At 45.5% G+C, this 18,104-nt stretch overlaps 4 protein-coding genes across 11 annotated transcripts in view; 3 read left to right on the top strand and 1 right to left on the bottom strand.

Annotated features, from left to right (window-relative positions):
- Positions 1 to 1,738: 1,738 nt before the first annotated feature.
- On the top strand, positions 1,739 to 8,141 carry LOC309698593 (uncharacterized protein). 3 transcript variants are annotated; one of them, XM_082521130.1, is made up of 10 exons: positions 1,739 to 1,835; positions 2,291 to 2,569; positions 3,325 to 3,573; positions 4,167 to 4,256; positions 4,442 to 4,546; positions 5,782 to 5,847; positions 6,323 to 6,400; positions 6,507 to 6,557; positions 6,765 to 6,833; positions 6,956 to 8,141. In XM_082521130.1, exons 1-10 carry the CDS (start codon positions 1,775 to 1,777, stop codon positions 7,024 to 7,026), a joined length of 1,119 nt encoding a protein of 372 aa, XP_082377256.1. In that variant the 5' UTR covers positions 1,739 to 1,774; the 3' UTR covers positions 7,027 to 8,141. The 3 variants fall into 3 exon arrangements, with proteins under 3 accessions (XP_082377256.1, XP_082377257.1, XP_082377258.1); XM_082521131.1 differs by having other exon boundaries at positions 6,323 to 6,391; XM_082521132.1 differs by having other exon boundaries at positions 4,451 to 4,546.
- On the top strand, positions 8,133 to 15,554 carry LOC309698596 (uncharacterized protein; the record flags this gene model as incomplete). Of its 6 annotated transcripts, XM_082521141.1 has the most annotated exons (11): positions 9,094 to 9,443; positions 9,555 to 9,638; positions 10,099 to 10,155; positions 10,397 to 10,776; positions 11,670 to 11,927; positions 13,577 to 13,846; positions 14,000 to 14,068; positions 14,398 to 14,442; positions 14,526 to 14,636; positions 15,249 to 15,308; positions 15,379 to 15,554. In XM_082521141.1, exons 4-11 carry the CDS (start codon positions 10,713 to 10,715, stop codon positions 15,552 to 15,554), a joined length of 1,053 nt encoding a protein of 350 aa, XP_082377267.1. In that variant the 5' UTR covers positions 9,094 to 9,443; positions 9,555 to 9,638; positions 10,099 to 10,155; positions 10,397 to 10,712. The 6 variants fall into 6 exon arrangements, with proteins under 6 accessions (XP_082377271.1, XP_082377270.1, XP_082377267.1 ...); XM_082521142.1 differs by lacking the exon at positions 10,099 to 10,155; XM_082521145.1 differs by lacking the exons at positions 9,094 to 9,443; positions 9,555 to 9,638; positions 10,099 to 10,155 and adding an exon at positions 8,133 to 8,253.
- A 9-nt stretch (positions 15,555 to 15,563) lies between these two features.
- The window catches only part of LOC309698599 (uncharacterized protein), an 11,468-nt gene continuing 8,927 nt past the window's right edge, over positions 15,564 to 18,104 (bottom strand). The window contains exons 4-5 of the mRNA XM_082521150.1: positions 16,752 to 16,816; positions 15,564 to 16,329 (exon numbers count right to left, since the gene is read on the bottom strand). Of these exons, the coding sequence (XP_082377276.1) occupies positions 16,183 to 16,329; positions 16,752 to 16,816 (212 nt within the window). The 3' untranslated portion in view covers positions 15,564 to 16,182. The remainder of the gene's footprint in view (positions 16,330 to 16,751; positions 16,817 to 18,104) is intronic.
- Positions 16,781 to 18,104, top strand: part of LOC309698598 (uncharacterized protein) — a 5,125-nt gene continuing 3,801 nt past the window's right edge. The window contains exon 1 of the mRNA XM_082521149.1: positions 16,781 to 17,828. Within this exon, the coding sequence (XP_082377275.1) occupies positions 17,508 to 17,828 (321 nt within the window). The 5' untranslated portion in view covers positions 16,781 to 17,507. The remainder of the gene's footprint in view (positions 17,829 to 18,104) is intronic.

An 18,104-nucleotide genomic window follows, 5' to 3' on the forward strand; every position in this document is an offset into this window, starting at 1 on the left:
ACCCGATTATTTAATGTGAGCTAGAGCGAGGAGGGATAAACTGATGAAGAACGACAGCTGTTGTTGAAGCTATGCTAAGAAGACGTGAGTTTGAATACCCAGGCCAACCATCCAAAGCAACTGCAGGAGAGACCAGCTGTGATGATGGGGAGACAGTGGCACTGACAGAGCGACAGGAGGCCGATGCTCAGATTTTTAGGGAGTCTGACGTGCTGGATTAAAAGAGTACATGAGAGAGTCGCCTCAGGTTAAGCTGTTTGGAGACAAAGTTAGAGAGGTTGGGTGGATTTTAACCCAAACTATGAGTCTGACCAAAGCAGCAGAAGATTTCGACCCCACCAGCCTCCTCATGCAGACTGTGTGTCATCCCTATCATCCCTCAGAGGCCAGTGTCACCGCTGCTGCTGCTCCGAATGATGAGGTCTGTGGTGCAGAATCACGAGACACAGGCAGCAGCTGACAAAGCAGCATCACGTTGAGCAGGAGACGACCCTTCAAAATAAAGCAGGAAGTGCAGTGGGACACAGGAGGAAATGCAGCCACACTCATCAATATGTGAAACAGTGACTGGTCTGAGTCCTTCAGCCTCACAGTTTGATTTCTGACACACACAGCTTTAAAAACACAAACCTGTTTGGTTTCCAGCACCAGGACGCTGACCTCAGTGACCTCTGTGACCTCAGTGACCTCAGTGACCTCTGTGACCTCAGTGACCTCTGTGACGTCTGTGACCTCTGTGACGTCTGTGCTGTGGTTGTTTTCTTGCTGCAGTCCTGGATAAACCCACAGGGTTGCAGCTCTCTGCTTGTGTGTCATCCGTCTGACTCTTCTAAAGTTCACAGACAGCTGTTGTGAAATCGTTGTGTTGAATTTCCTCCTGCAGCAGCTCATCACTCTGCTCTCTCACGTTTACACTTTGAGAGTGTTAAACTCAGGGTCAGGCTCGGCTGTCGGGGTCGGACCCGAACGCAGGACTCAGACGTGAGACTCAAAAGCAGCTTTACAGCATAAAATCATTTTCATTGTTGGGCTCGACTACGAGAGCGTTGATGACTCCGGGTTTACAAAAATGCCACATTAAGCTTCTTGTGGATAAGATCTGTGCTCCCTCATGTTCCTGAGGTTTTTCTTCATCTCATCACTTCTGCTTCCCCACACTGTCACGCTCTGACATCATCACTCTGATCATCCACTCAGTCTCTGCTGCTCATCCTCTGACCGTCTTTCACCCCACACTTCACTCTCTTTCTCCTTTAAGACAACTCTCTTCTTATTGGCTGTCCCTCACAGACAGTCATTTAGTGCATGGGCGGGTCATATTATTAAGTATGTAAACGCAGCTGACCTTTGTATGTACACACAGCCCTCCTTCAGCCATCAGATTAGTGTCAGTGATCCCTGCCTCACTGGCTACATGATTTAAAACAATCCAAAGTTGTTATTTGATTATTATTTGATTATTCGCTGCGTGGCGAAAACTCACTGATGTAACTGATCTGGTTTCTACAGTAAGACAGGAGATCAGACGCCCCACCACCCCCACCCTGGAACCTTCTACCTCCGCCTACGACGACATCATCTTATATCTGCATCAGTCGATAACACAAAACTGTCAGAATGTAAATTACATCACATTCCAAACTATAAAAGGAGCATCTGTATTCATTAACCACAAGAAGTGAGCAGCAGGAAGAAGAACAGGCGTGTTCACAGAGGCCGAGTTCCTGTTCTCAGATCACACAGGAACTGTTCAGACACTTCGCACTGTGTGAGGATGAAGGTGAACATCTTCTGCTGCCTGTTGGCCTGCACTCTGGGCTCTAATGTCGCTGCAGGTGAGACTCTTTGAGCTTCTTCTGAGACTCGGATGATGTAGAGCGTCGTTATTCTTCCTGATTTCTATCAAAGTTTAATTTTATGAAACTTGATTTAAAAAATCAAAACATTGAGAAAGTCTCCAGTTATAATAATAATAATAATGGATACTTTATTGATCCCCATGGGGAAATTACTTGTTTTTCTCTGCATTTGACCCATTCACCCAGTGAAGCAGTGGGCAGCCCACTAAGCAGGCACCCGGGGAGCAGTGTGTAGGGACGGTACCTTGCTCAGGGGTACCTCAGGGTAGCCGTTAAGTGGATTCGAACCGCCGACCTTCCGATCATGGGGCGACCACTTTACCTACTGAGCTATCCCTGCCCCTATTTACATGAGGATAAACGTGTGATGTTACTGTGTGTCCACAGCATCTGAAGGTTTATGTGATTCTGAAAACTGTTTGTTTTTGCAGGTTTGACCCATGAAGGAGTTAAGGAGGGGACGCAGATCACTCTGCCCTGTCCTCACTCTGTGGAGGGTGGAGTGAGGTGGAGCAGAGAGAGTGGAGGAAGCAGAGCTGACATACTTACAGCTGATGGAGACGGAGACAAAAAACACATCAATGATCCACAGAAACGATACAGTTCACAGGCTGACGGGGTTCTGATCATCCTCAGAGCTGCTCCCTCAGACTCTGGCAGATACTTCTGTAACCATGAAGCAGCTGTGGAGCTGACAGTGATCCCATCAGGTAACATCAAACATTTTAACAGTTGACCTGTTTAAAAATCACGCGTCTTCCATAAAAAAATAATAACTGACTCAAACGAATTCAGTGAGAATGAAAAGCTGCATTTCAGACGTGTTTTTAACTTTAGTTGCAGCTTTGTTTTGTCACATGTGCTTCCTGTTACTGTCGATGAGTTTCTATAAAGTAATAACTGTAATGTTCTTCATGTGTAACCTCACATGCTGCAGTAACCAGTGAGCAGCTACATAATAATAAAAGTCTTATCTCTGCTCTCTGTAAACTCAAACCAGTGTATCTGAACTTCAGCTGATACGATCACACTGAAGCATTTTTGGGTTTTTGTGCAGTGACCGACTTTATGTTGACGATGTCATTCTGTCTTTGCTTTGACATCAAAAACCTAAAACGCCAGCAGAGATAACCGGTATCATCAGAGCGCAGACTTCCTGTTTGAAGTGGCGGCTCGGGCCAGCTTCACACAGCCTGTAGTAGCTGTGTGCTGCCACCAGAGGGCAGTGCGCAGATATACTGTGTGGACTCGTGTCTGTCTGTGCTGTTGTTGCTGCCTGAGCTCCAGTTTGATGGAAACAGATAAATAGAAATGGATGAAGTGAAACAGTGAAAACAATGAACGCTGTCGGCTGCAGCCCTCTCTGTGCTCCCTGTCCTCCTCTTTCCTGTTGACGTCCACCTTTAAACCAATCAGCACGTTGGAAAGAATCACTTTAATGATAAATGTCATGAATTCTTCACAGGAACAACAATAGTGAGTGTTGCAGAGAGGAGCAGCATCACTCTGAACTGTTCTCATGATGTTGGAGGATCAGCTGTTCCCACGTGGAGACGAGACTCTGGAGAAATAAATGAAGGAAGGATTTCTGTTTCCACGGAGGACACAACATTACGTATAAGAGAAGCTGAGCCTGCTGACTCTGGACTGTACTACTGTGATGGAGAACCAGCTGCTTATCTGAATGTGACCAAAGGACAGAGATCTGACAGAGGTGAGACACATGAACCCAAAAGTAACACAGAAATGTTTTTGTAGAGTTTCCTCTGTTTTCTGCCGCTCTCTGCAACAGTCGCCGACCACTGGCTATCCCGCCGTGTCGCTGCTGCAGTCTCTCATGCTCTACCTCTAGCCCCCTTCATCTGCCCCGCCAGGTCCTCTTATTGACCTACGGTGGCCAAGGGCGAACCCTGATTGGTCACAGTCTTATAACTGGCATGCCTGGAAGTCTTCCGGCAACACGTCAACAATATACACAATAAAAGCATGCAATGAAACTGTACGAATAAAACACTGGACATTATTAAAGATTAAAAACGATGAAACACAGCAACTCATGCACAAATGCTTAAAAACACAAAGTTAAAACATGTCAGCTTCACCGCGTGACATTAATCAGCATCAGTCAGACAGCATCCAATCATTGTTCACAAATCACAAGATGTTATGTGAAATTCTTCAGTTCAGTTTTTTACTTTGTTTGTATGTGGAGTTTGTTTTTAACCAACTCGTATATTTAAAGTTCAATTGTTGATTTTTAAGCTGTTATTTTTTATGTATCTACATTTTCTTTTTTCTGTACTTAAGATAATAAGACAACAAAAACAACAACACCACCTACTGCTACAACTCATACAGCATCAGTAACAACTGCATCACCCCCCGATGCTCCATCAGGTATGATTGCATCAAAGAATCTAACGAGTGCAGTTGAACAGGTTTAAATGTAAACATGTTCATCTCTTCTGGCCTGTAGCATAAATGACCTTTAGAGTGAGGTCTGATGTGTTTATATATTAAATATTACAGAGAGTCCATGTATGTGATGCATGATCCGTGTTCATCACTCTGACCTTGTCCAGCTTTTCCAGTGCAGAGTTTCCTGATAGGAACTGGTCTTCTTCTTCTCTCCATCCTCATCCTCATCACTGCCTGCTTCATGTGGAGATGCAGGTCCAGCAGACGAGGTGAGTAAAGAGAAACATGACCAGAATCTGTGGTTTACATGACTTATTCATTGGTTTAGACATGTTAGTCGCATCATTCTCACATATCTGCTGTGGTCCAGTTTAGCTTCCTTCACTCGGTTCTTTTGAAACATCTGTTAGTACGATGGTGGCTGTGAGCTGCGGTCTGTCTGTCAGCTCAAATGTCATGCTAACACATCATGCTAACACATCACGCTAACACGTCATGCTAACACATCATGCTAACACATCATATTAACACGTCATGCTAACACGTCATGCTAACACATCACGCTAACACGTCATGCTAACACATCATGCTAACACATCATAATAACACGTCATGCTAACACATCATGCTAACACATCATATTAACACGTCATGCTAACACATCATGCTAACACATCATAATGCACGTCATGCTAACACATCATGCTAACACATCATAATAACACGTCATGCTAACACATCATGCTAACACATCATAATACACGTCATGCTAACACATCATAATAACACGTCATGCTAACACATCATGCTAACACATCATAATACACATCATGCTAACACATCATAATAACACGTCATGCTAACACATCATGCTAACACATCATAATACACGTCATGCTAACACATCATGCTAACACATCATAATAACACGTCATGCTAACACATCATGCTAACACATCATGCTAACACATTAGCCACCTGAGCTAATGCAGTTCAGTTAGCTGTGTTTTACTACTGCGTGTTCACCTCTGTGCACAGATTCCATTCGGTGAGTGAAGATGTGAATAAAGTAATAAAATAAAATAAATTAGCGTATGCTGTTAGCAGCTTAGCTAACAATAAAGCTAACACAAGTTCAAAGGTTACAGTTTCTTTTCTACAAATGAATCTTTAATCTTTCATTTTAAATGAGTACACAGCACTTATATAATATTACTGTTAACTCCAAACCTAAAATGATTTTATTCTGCCTCACTGTTGATTTTACATCCTGTGGACTTTATTCTGGTGCAAACAGACACCTTCGAGGTGAGAGCAGGTTGGTCACTGTAAATATGTGAGGTGAAAGGTCAGCGGTCAGTATTTCCTAAACTCAGTTTAACAGCAAAAGCTTCCTAAGCAGCCACAGTCCAGTTTAGCTTCACTTTCATTATCACAGCTGGACGTCATCACAGGCAGCGTGTTTTAAACTTTAAAGCAGGAGCTGACTCTGATCTGTCTGCAGGGACTGACAAACAGCTCCACGTCTATGATGAGATACCAGCTGGAGCAGAACTTCATCTTATAAATGGTGAGAGTGAAGCAGCTGTGACTGAGGCTCATCATCGGAGCTGCTTGTAGTTTGATAGTCTGAATGAATCCAGTGTTTGTTCTCAGGAGCTCGCCTACGACCTGCACACTGCCTGATGGAGCAGCCACTTAAATTATTTCCCCTCCTGTTGTTTCCATCATTAGATGTTATGTAGATAATATTTTAAACTGAAAACTGCACTGAAATCTTGTAGCTGTGTTTCATATTATTATTTTTACTCTATCGTCGTCTTCTAGTTCATTCTGTAATTAAGCCGATTGAAGTTTGGATGTTTGGGTTGGCTGTAGCTCAGGCGGCAGAGCAGGTCCTCTGCTGATTGGGAGGTCGGTGGTTTGATCCCCAAAGTGCTGTATACGAATCGGTCCATTGGATAACTTTCAAATTCTGAACCTCATCAACAGTAAAGCAGGAGAGTGATGTCTGCCAAACTCTTACTGAGACTTGTTGTTGACAGGAGGATCAAACCACAGTGATCCCACATACGACACCATCGCTGAGCTGCCACAGACTGGAAACGACACCAGTAACACCTGTGCTGCACTGAGCCTTCACAGTCACATGATCTAAGCAAACCTTCTGCTGACACTTCATCTCCTTCCACCTTCATGCTGCATCTAATCAAAATATTTCATTTACAGATTTTCCACATTCCTTGACTGCTTCCACTTTCCATGCTGGAAATAATAAAGGTAACTTTAATTCTTGCTTCTGATTTGGACGGGTACTAAAAGAGCCACACGTGAGTTATTTTTGGATAACCCAAAATTATTTTGTGTGATCAAACTTTTGGATCTGGTGTCTTCTAAAGCTGAAAATGTTGATTTGTTGTGTGTAACAGCTTAAAACTGGACTGTTACTTGGATCTGATGAAGACTATTTGATAAACATTTTAACAGGAGGATCAGACCACAGTGATGCCACATACGACACCATCGCTGAGCTGCCACGGACTGGAAACACGACCGGTAACACCTGAGCTGCCACTCAGCACCTCATTTTACACAAACTCATGGTGAACACGCCAAACCTGCACAGCTGTGTTTGTTACACACAACCCACTCAGACTGATGATGTTTATGATCCACAGGTTCTTCACAGCCCGTCAACAACACGTATGTCTTACTGGAGAAACCCAAGAAGCAGGCCGGACCGGTGTAGCTTCACCTGAATGTCCTGCTGTCAGGAACAGTCTGCACAGCACAGATATTCATGGGAACATGTAACATGCATATGTCGAGATTATTCTGAATTATTGTGAAACTGCAGCTGATGAAATCGACCCAGGAGGCTTTTGTTAGTGTGTCTGTCTTTAAACACTTACGCTAAAAAGCTTAAATAAATTCTGACCCAACTGTGCTGAGGTGCAGAGCTCATGGTCACACCCACCCACTCATCCAGCGCAGGGTGGCTGCGGTGGGGGGTGGAGCCTGAAATCTGTCCTCCGTCCATCGACGTGTTCGAGGTTCATGATTCATCGGTGGAAAATTGACAAAAAGCTAAAAGCTTTGATTCTTACAGTGTGCTGTAGTGTGTGTGTTTGACCTCTGACCTTTCCTCCAGTCAGTAGATTGATCTGAAGGTCAAAGTGATAAAAATCCTTTACAGACATGATTATAAAGACAAAAGCTTGTAAGATAACTATTGTTGGCCTGAGAAAGTTTCTGAGTGCAGTTGATTCACTTCATGAACACATGAATAAAAGCTTTGATTTAAAGCGTTTTGGTATTAATGACGAAACATGTCACACGTCTGCTGCAGTCACATTTAAAACACTGATAATATTCACATTTAGATCAAGTAAACTTGGAAAACAGTAGATTTGTGTTGACTTTGTGTTTGTGTGCAGACGTGTCCGCTGAGCTTCACAGCTTCAGCTGTTGAAAGCACAGACGGCCCATCAGCTGCTCAGCTTCCTTCCTGTGTCACCGTCATCGGTCTGTTAATAACACATGAATGAACCTGGACAAACACACAAGCTATGTTACTCTGATTCAGGGCTTCTGCTGCTCTCGTCTCTTCCAGCTCCCTTACTTGTTTCTTAGTCTTTAGGTTTAGTTAATGTTCCTCGCCTGTGTTCCATGTTACATCCTCCACGCCGTGGAGGTGACAGCGTGGAGGTTTGTAGCTGTAAGATTCAGAATTGCGACCTCAGGACTTCATCTGTTTATAATCATCCAAGCAGACAGTGAGCGCAGCAGACACGTGTCACGTGTACGTGTTTCTGACATTTATCAGCACTGAGCGACGAGCACGCTGAGCTGATGAGAAACATGCTGTGAGCCCACAGAGTGTGCTCATGTGAGCTGATGACTGCAGTCAGGATGAAGCTGGACGTGTGCTGCTGCCTGTTAGCAGCCGCTGCTCTGGGCTCTAACGTCGCTGCAGGTAAGGAGACTCGTAACTTTAAGAGACGTTCAGCTCAGCGACTCTGGACTGTACTCCTGTGCTGGCGGAGCAGCGGTTAATCTGGATGTGACCAAAGACCCGACTGACACGTCGCAGAAAGGTGCTGTGGCCGCTTTACAGAGCAAACATGATTGGCTGAGGCTTTAATGTCTCTAACAACGACACCTTATTTGAAAAAGTTGCCAAAATATGAATCTAGTTTCATTGTTTTGTCTCCTTCTTTGAAACCAGCAGATGTAAATGAAAGCATGTTTATTCTTTAATAATAGAATAATAGAACCAAGTCTGCCAGAGCTTATATTATATTTTTACCTGCTGTGGAGCCATTTTTGCGAGCATTTCAAGTTGCTATACATCAATACAACCATTACAGCCCAAATTTTAATAATGTCTGCATTAAGTGCATAGTAATTACATAAATTGCAAAAAAGTGCAATAAACTACAAAAAAATTGAAAATCGTTTTTGTTTTTTTTAACATATATTTCTAGTGAGAGAAATTTAAGAGGCTTATCCCTCAAAACTGTAAATACAAAAAAGTTGCACAAAATAGTTTCCCACCACAGGAAATTTATCTTGAGTGTCTTCATAGTTTTATTTTTGAAATACACCAATTTTTGTATACTGCAGGAAAAACGAAAATAAATATTATCATGCAAATTTGCAAAAAAAAGCAGCATCTGCATCAAAATAAACTATTTCCAGCAGTGCAATATGAGTCCTCAGCATCCCAGAAACGACACAGGAAGTCACAAAGTCAAACATAACTTTTAAAAACACCAGTATAGGCTCATGAGGCGCTGATGGTAAAAAACTACATTTCCGCAAAATGACGTCACTTCCGGTTTTGGGCAAGTCATGGCGGACATGTGATAGTTCCCGCTGATAGACATAGGAAGTGTTACAAACAGCTGATCAGATCGGCAAAGCGTGTTTCTGGAATATTATGTTTTTGTTGCTGCAAGTGCTTTGATGCAGTTTTTGCAAAGCTATATGTGGAAGGAAACCGTGACCGAGGACAAGCTGATGGCATAAGATGCAAGTACAACTCCTCCGGTTTCATATGCAAAAGAATCATATTGCTAGCTTATGTGGTTGCAGAGCTACCGGGATTTTAAAATAGTTACACAAAACAGAGCGTGCTGCTCCGACCGGCTCTAAAGGTATCAGGTACATCAGAAACAAGCTGAGCTGTGGCTGAGTCTGAGCAGAGCTCCTGGTTCTTTGGTGCTTTCAGGTGCGTCACGTTGATCTGAGCTGCGTTACTGTGTCTTCTTCCAGGGGCTCATTCTGAGCAGCAGCTGGTTCTGGGTGCTGTCGTCCCCCTCGTCTTCATCACGTGGACATGTAGAAATAAAAGAAAAGGTGAACGAAGGAGACGAATTAGAAAACAGTTCAGTTTGTCACAGAAACCCTGCTGATCCTTCATCGCTGATCGTTGATCAGTGAGTGTTTGTGCTGAGAGACGCTGAAGACTGAAGCTTCACGTCTCTGTGTGATGAGACACACTTTAAACTGCTGCAGGTCTGAGTGCAGCGAGCTCAGGAAACCAGTTTAAGATGATGGGAGTTTTGAGGCAGGTGTCCTCACAGGGGACAAGTGACCTCAGTGTCATTTTTTCTGTCATCTTACGTTAAAGGAAGGAAATTACCCAGAAAACGTTACAGTGTGAACCTCTGTGAAGTTATTTATCTCCATGTGTGTCACACAGAGCCTAAAGTTGAGTCAATGAAATTCCAGCTTTTCCAGCATTTTTCTCACGTTTCCATGGAAAAAAGAAAAAGACAAAACTGTTGAGTGAACAAAAGCCTGTTTTTCCCTAAAGGTGGATCTCATCAGGACTCGCTCATCGATCATCCTCCGGCTCTGGGAAACACACCTGGTAAAGCCTCAGAGATATTTGAGGATATAATGAAATATTCACGTGTCTGCTGCAGCGCCTCGAGCCAACACGTGTGTTTACCGTGTGATCAAGCTGCACCGACAGCGAGCCTGAGGGGATGTTCCCTGCATTAGTCCGAGTCTGTGATGTTTTAAAGTGATTCCACTCTGCAGGTGATGATAACGTCACAGAGCCACAGGTGTTTTCTAACCTTCATCATGTGACTTTTCTCTAATTGCAGGAAATCCTCAGGATCAAACCTTCCACGCCTCCTGCTGCGAGCATGATGTCATCATGTTTACCTTTTGTTTGACTTTCACACAAACATTCAGAGGAACAAAGGTTAAAATCTCAGCTAGTCCTTCATCCGAGAGCTTCCAGCTGCTCATCAGATCCATGCGACACAGCAGACCTGCAGCGGGAGCACGCCTCTTTATTTTCCAGGCCGCTGACGCTCCCTGAGTCACTGAGGACGAGGAAGGAGAGGAAGAGCGGTGCAGAGACAGACAGGCTCGAGGCGCGTCGGCAGCTCTGCAGCTCCACGTTTGTTCCTGAACATGTTCTCCTGTCACGTTTGGTTCCTGCTCTCAGGTCTGATCGGCTGCACGGGAAACTCCACAGGTACGAAAACCTCCCGTTCTTCTGTCCTCGTCACACTTTCAGGGAACCGCGAGGAAACAATAATACAGTTGTTCTTATTTATGGGTTGCCTTTGTTGGGTTAAAGTTGGACGGTGCACGCCTCAGTTTACTTTTGTACAGTTGTTGTTTCCATTTTTGCAAACTTGATGTAATCAAACATGTTCTAGAAAAACATCTTTTTGTGTCAAATTCCCATAAAAACATTTTGATGGACTGAAATGACTCACATGCTGTTATGAAAGAGTCCATCGGAAGATGATTATTTCTTTATTGGTGCAAAATAAGTTAAAGATGAAAACGTCATAAATCACAGTTCTTTATGCATGTTTACAGTCAGTGCGTGTAGATTTCCTCTGACACACGACATCGTTCACCGCCCTGCTCGACAAAACGCTGTCCAGCAAACATTTTGCAACGTTGTAAATTTAGACGCAGACGTTTCCATGAGATAAAAGAGGAAACAAACTGAAGCCGGAGCATCAGCAGGGTGTGAGTGTCACACAGCTTCATCACATCATCTAAATATAGGAGACGGATCACTAAAGGAGAACCTGTACGAGACTGTATATAAAAGATGACCACAGCAACATTTGAGCCTTTGCCCTGTTTTTACGTTTGACGTTTAAAGTGTCGTGGACGTCGTCATCTTCACGTCTTTCAGGCAGAAGTTACCAAAGCAAACGGCCTCTATGAGAAAGTCTTTTATTAACCTCACAGTAAACCATGTTAAGCCTTAATGCAGCTTAACCAGGTGAGCTCACCTGTGTGCTGCATTGGTTCAGCCACGTTAGAGGACCTGTGGCTGTATTTAAAGCACATTTGTACTGCTTGAGTTCGACAGTTTCAGATGTGTGACCCCGTCCTCTGCCCCAGCAGCGATCTGGTTTTCGGTCCCTGAGAATCACCACGTCTGTCTGCCGTGCGGCAGCTCTGGCAGCTCAGACGTGATCTGGACTCGGCAGGATCAGGAGGTCCTGGTGACCCGACGGGGCGGCTACAAGACCAACAAGGACTGCCGGCGCTACCGCCTCATGGTTAATGGCGACCTCTGCGTCCAGCATCTGAAGGAGTCGGATCATGGAAGATACCGCTGTAACCAGCAGCTGGTGGCTGAGCTGCAGGTGCTGACAGGTATGCTGGGGGTGGAGCCACCAGGGTGGGTGGGTTGGGGGTGGGAAACAAATAATAAATGCAGGGAAAGACGAGGAACAGGGAAAAGCTTTACGACAGCCTGGCCGCCCTGACTCTGCCGCACGCTGTAATCTCCTGGTCATTAATAATCGAACTGAGTTTCCTCTCATGTGATCCTGATCAGGTTCAAATCAGTTTGATGTTTGAAGCCTCACAGCGACAAAATAATAAATCACCTCAAAACCGTCCAATCAAACGTAACGAGCCTGTTTTCAAATGTAAGGAGCAGAAAGTACGAATATTTGTTTCAACATGTAGCGAATAAAAGTTAAAAGTATAAAAGAAACTACTCGAGTCAAACACAGGAACCTGAAAACTACTAGTACAGTAGCAAAGTATTTGTACTTGTTCCCGCTGGAGTAGCAGCCAGCTGGGAGCCAATGACAGAGACAAGTTACACAATACAAATCGCTCCGTCTGCACACAGCAGGCAGATGCATGTGTGGCAAACACTCCTGTGAACTGAGCGCTCACTTCTTCATCAGCTCTGCAGTGCAGAAATGTCTGCTTATCGCTGACGCAGCTTCTCCAAAGTAAGGAACTGAGTATGAAACCTAACGTCTGCACTCACACAGTCACCAGCTCTTCAGGCTGAAGAATCGATGACAGCATGAAGTGCCCTCACACTGATGCAGGCACATTAAAACCACACAGAGGCTCAAAGGAAGCCAGCGGTTTGAAGAAGGACGTGTCGAAATGATCAGTTTTCTATGTAAAAGAGAAGTGGATGGCACGGAGGCACAGAGTGGGAGTGATGTGAAAAGAAACATTTCCACTGTTTAAATTTGTCTCACACACGCCTCCAGAAAGATGACTGGATATTAAAGTGGAAACGATAAAAACAGGAAATGTGTGGCCTAAATATGAAACTGAGCGAGCAGAAACAGCCGGCTTATCTCTGCAGAGCAGCTCGTCATTATCACACCATCTTTTAATAGGTCACTGAGTCTGTTTGCGTGTGATTGCATGCTACAATCGGTGACTGACCACGAGCTTTAGCAACTCTGCGGTGAAGCATTCACACGCCATGGCGTGTGTGAGGAGCTGCGCTGCTCATCCTCAGGTCTGTGAGCTCAACACCTCCAGCATGAGCACAGCTGCAGGGAGGGGGACGAGTCCGCTTTAGTTTGCAGAGGCTGCAACCAGCAGACGCCACAGCAGCGTCCTCTCCAACAAAAGCCTGCACCTCACGCAGAGGGCACCACAGCGACGCACAAGCACCACGACAACGTCACTGCAGAATAAAGTCGACACAGGAAGCACAGATCCAGCAAGAAGCCGTGAACAATATAATCATGGATTGCATTTATATATATAGCGCTTTACTATTCATTCACACACTGATGGAGGCAGCTACGGTTGTAGCCACAGCTGCCCTGGCAGACTGACAGAAGCCAACACCAGTAGGCGGTAGGTAAAGTGTCTTGCCCAAGGACACAACGACCAGGTTGTGATCCCGGGGATCGAACCGGCAACCTACAGATGCGCTGCCCAACCCCCTGTCCCTACGGCCGCCTGTCAATATCACAGCCACTCAAGTACAGAAGGTCAGCAGTGACAGCGCGAATGTCTCTGCGTCTTCTCCTCAGGTCGGGACTACACGGTGTCCGCGGGCCGGACGCTGCTGCTCCCCTGCAGCGGCTCCTCCAAACCCAAACAGAGGTGGTTCCAGCAGAGGGAGGGCGAGAGGCGGGAGGCCGTCCTCACCAAGTACAGAAACGGTACGGTGAAACCAGAAAGGGGCGGCGGCCGGCTGAGCTTCACCAACGACGCCCTGCAGATCCAGGACCTGCAGCCAGAGGACGCTGGAGAGTACGTCTGCAACGGGCTGCTGCAGGCCAGAGTCACGGTCCTCGCAGGTGGGTCGGTCCAGCCTGGACTCACCTGCTGCTTTCACGTTGTCTGTAGTTTACACGTGTTCATGTTTTGTGTATTTACAGGTTGTTTCATGAGCTTTGTATTCATGTTTGTGTGAACCAGGATTTAAACATAGAAACTGTTTGCATTCCCAGCACACGCAGAGACGAGCAGCCAGCCTCCGTCCACCAGCACACCTCCATCACCTGCAGTGGTGACAGCCGGTAACACCACACACATCATCATACATCCACACTCAAACACGTAACAGCTGTGAAACAGCGCTGCTGTCTGCAATCATACCGTACATGGATTTACCAAACCTGCCCGTGTGCTGCGCTACAAATGGATCTACGTCATACTTCCTTAAATCTGTCTGTGCCTGCAAATGTTGTCTTTATTTAGTTGTGTGAAATATAATTGACCACAATCTTAATCCTCAAATGAGATGTCTTTGTTTATTGGATGCAAACTTTCACATGACCTTTGACATTTAAACGTTGTGAGTGTGCGACCAGTGTGGGTGTGTGCGTCCTCTCGCTCTGTTTATTAGAAGTGGGAGAAATAAAGAAGAAGAGCAACATGAGACCTGAGAACGGTCAGTCCGGTTAGGAATCGCGTTTGTAGTTTTCTGCCAGATGTGTCGCGTGTTCATGAACCAGATGTTGTGTGCGCTCTCAGTTCTGCTGCTGGTTGCTGTCGTCAGCGTGGGGTTGATGATCATCTTCTTAGCTGCTGTCTGTGTGTTGCTGACCAGCATGAAGTGCAGGAGGAGGAAACGCAGAGCTGCAGGTGAACGTTTGGATTTAAGTTCCTGGGTTTGTCAGGGTGCGTGCAGACGGATGCTGCTAGAAGCAACCCTGCCTGAGACTATGACACGCTGCGCCACCTTCTGGCACAGACTGGGATTACACAGAGTGCGAGTGAATTCAGTGAAAGAGTAAATGATTTGAAATGTGATTTAAAAAAAGAAGAAACTATGATTTTGGGGGACATGAGAAAGTTTTTATCATCAAAGGTTTTTTAATGAATTCATTTATTTATGTAGAATATTTGATTAAAAATATTTATATTTGACATCTTCAGATTATTCACCTTCACTGCTTCAGTTTTTCATACTGAACTTTTTTCATGCATCATTATCAGTATTTAATTGTTATTTATTATTCAGTGATGTTTATATTTCAGGCAGTCTGAAGCGTGTTGGCTGATTCATTTATGTTTAAAAGGATTTTATTGACGAGAGAGCTGACGATTCTTTTTTGCAGCTTCAGATAAACAAAACTTTGTGTTTAAAACATGAATCCGCACATGCAAAAATATGGATGTTGCTATGGTAACAGAATCCAGTATTAGAGTCAGCGTGTTTTCTGATGATGCTGCGCTCTTCATCTCTCCATGCAGCAGCACCGACACGTGAAGACACAGAGCTGCAGCCGTGGACGGCGTCCAGCGCACCAACAGGTAACCTCACCAGGTGTTCGATGTCCTCACGTCAGTCTACGAGGGATTAAAACGGTGTGTCTGTCTGCAGAGGGTGAGGACTTAGAGACCCCGCCCCTCTGTGGGGAGACGATCCACTACGCCTCTCTGGGCCGACAGAACTGGAGAGAGAGACCCAGCAGGAGTCCGCCGGAGCAGAGCCACCACAGCGTCATCTACTCCTCTGTCGTCAGCAGACCTGCAGCGAGAGCTGAGCACAAACTCTGAAAGTCTGAGTGTACGGTCGTGTGACGGGAAGCTTAGTTTCACCTGTGACACAAGCTGTTAAAATCCTGTCAGTCAGTTTGGTTTCATGTTTCACTCTCTGCTTCAGCAGCACAGCTGCTTTCACTGAGTCTTTACATGTTACAGCGAGGACTCGTTCACAGGCGTCCACATGTGGAGCGTCACATCTGGACCGGCGGCCATCAGGACAGATCGTGGTGTCAGAATCAGTTTATTAGTAACAGACAAAGTGTGGAACCTGTTCATGGAAGCAGCACAGCAAACATATTTACAGCAGCAATATTCAGACACAGACATAAAGATTTGAAACTGACCCGAGGGAACTATTCACACACATGGGTAAAAAAGGATTTTCTTTAGTTTAGTAATTATCTGCTGTGGCAGATTTACATTCATGGCTGTTACTTTATTAACAGAAATGTTTTACAAACATTTTGCTTTCATTGCAACTTTCTGGATATTTAACATTTTAAGTTTTTCTGCTCACTGAAAAATAAATCTTATCTGTTTACACAAACAAATAAACTAAAATCTAGATTTTGAAATCTAATCACATATTTTCACAGTTTTATTAATTTAAAAAATTCATTTACGCTCATTTAAAGTGCTTCTATCTGTGGTCATGTGATGCCTTTGAGTTCTTGCACATGTTCACTGTTGAGTACAGGACCTTCTCTTCAGCCAATCCGGTTCCTCTCCTGGTGGTGGGGCGGGGCTTGTCTGGATGCTTCAGGCTGGAATAATGCAAAGACTCTTCCTGCAGAGACACAAAGAGTAAAAAATCTGATTAAACTGCAGGTCATCATGCTGCAGGTTCATGTGTGAGGTCTCTACATCTGGCTTCCCTGCACTGCGTGGTGCTCAGCACAGGCCTGTGAATCCTCTGAATCTCAGCGTTCAGCTGTGCTGAAGATAAAAGCTGCCAAATATTTATGTTCATGTTTCAGTGAAAGCACCTTTTCAGATTTTACTGGCAAAACATAAAGAAACGAGGGTTGGTTCAAGACTTTTGCACAGTGCTGTGCTGCATGTGGAGCTTGTTTTTAGAAGCAGTAATAAAACAGAACCTGTTTGAAACTCACACACTGAGAGATTCACTCACTTTAATTATTTGCTCGTAAAGGAGGAAACATGATTTTTAAAGATTGTTCGTGTGACTGTTCGTGACCTTCCACTGACCTCTGTGACCCGGTGATCGTCGTCCCGTCTCCGTGGGTTACAGCAGGAGCAAACAGACGGTTTACCTGCAGAGGAAACGAGACATGGGACAGGTGAGGGAGACGAAGCTGACTCAGAGTGACATCAGAACGTGATGTACACCCACATCAGAGCTCAGCACAGACAGCAGCATCATTGACTCATTGAATCAATGAAGGGATTTTATCCTGTTCCACTCGTGTCACACATGACCAGCTCCTGTACTTTGATTGGCTCCGGTTCATCAAATCGAACCATGTGACTCCCTGCTGACACCCACAGGTGACCTGCAGAAGTGACAGACTTCCATGCGTGACTTCATCCTCCAGCATGACCCCCACAGTCGTGTACTGTGCCAAAATCAGACTCAGCACAAGGGGGCGCTATAGCTGCCCTCACAGCAAACAATGACTTTGTCATGATACCGCAGATAGAGACAACTATTTATTACTGTGACAACACAACAACTCGTGATGAGTTTCAGTGCACACGCCCTCCATCCAAGAACGAAACAGGTGTGTTTGCTCTCAGTGAAACTGTGTGTTAAGCCCCGCCCCCGGCTGTGTGTAAGTGAAAGCGAAAGTTCGGGGAGCTGTCCGGACGCAGCCGTCGAGCTTCTCTTCTGTCTCTGCGCGTTTTTCAGCTCGGTTCCGACCTCGGTTCCTCAGAGGGGGCAGATATTTGTCCTGTGAAGCCGGAGGACCCCGCCTGCTGTCCCGCCGTCCTCGCAGCAGCAGCATGCCGGACGTCAGGCTGTGCCTGGAGGCCGTCTCCGCGCTCCTGGGCTGCAGAGCCGAAGCGACAACCGGAAGCTCCCAGTTCACTCCGCAGGACCTGGTCAACGTCGTGGCCCTCAAAGAGTTTTACAAGCAGGAGGGCTTTAAGGAGCTGGAGTACCCCAGCTTGGGGACGCTGTCTCTGCACGACTTAGACGAAGCCGACATGTACAGCTCGCCCCCGGCCCTGGACGCGCCTCCCGAGAGCTTCCAGCTCACTGTGGAAATCAACACGGAGAACTTCTTCCACCCTCAGTACGACTACGACTTCACCAACGTAAAGGTGAGCGGCACGGGCCTCTCGGGTCACGTGACCAGCGGGTTTCTCACGCAGCTGATTTTCCTCTCGGTTTGCTGCTAAACACGGAGGTGACACAGAGGGAGGCTCACATTCAGCGTGGAAAAACAAACCCACACAAATAAAATACCTGAGCTTTAAACAAAGGCAGCAAGGTCAAAGGTCGAGTTTAAAGGTCGAGTTCACAGTTCTCTGTGGTTGTCATTTTAAACGCAGCGCTGCCACAGTCTGAGTAACTTTATGGTCCAGGGTCAACAAATG

Source organism: Aulonocara stuartgranti (genome assembly GCF_965226115.1).
Source record: "Aulonocara stuartgranti genome assembly, chromosome: 22".
Classification (NCBI taxonomy): Eukaryota; Metazoa; Chordata; class Actinopteri; order Cichliformes; family Cichlidae; genus Aulonocara; species Aulonocara stuartgranti.

Excerpts from the sequence above, each read along its gene's own strand:
- LOC309698593 (XM_082521130.1), top strand. The coding sequence starts at position 1,775 with ATGAAGGTGAACATCTTCTGCTGCCTGTTGGCCTGCACTCTGGGCTCT. Across the intron at positions 2,570-3,324 it reads GCTGACAGTGATCCCATCAG|GAACAACAATAGTGAGTGTT; the intron begins GTAACATCAAAC and ends AATTCTTCACAG. Across the intron at positions 6,558-6,764 it reads CCATGCTGGAAATAATAAAG|GAGGATCAGACCACAGTGAT; the intron begins GTAACTTTAATT and ends ACATTTTAACAG.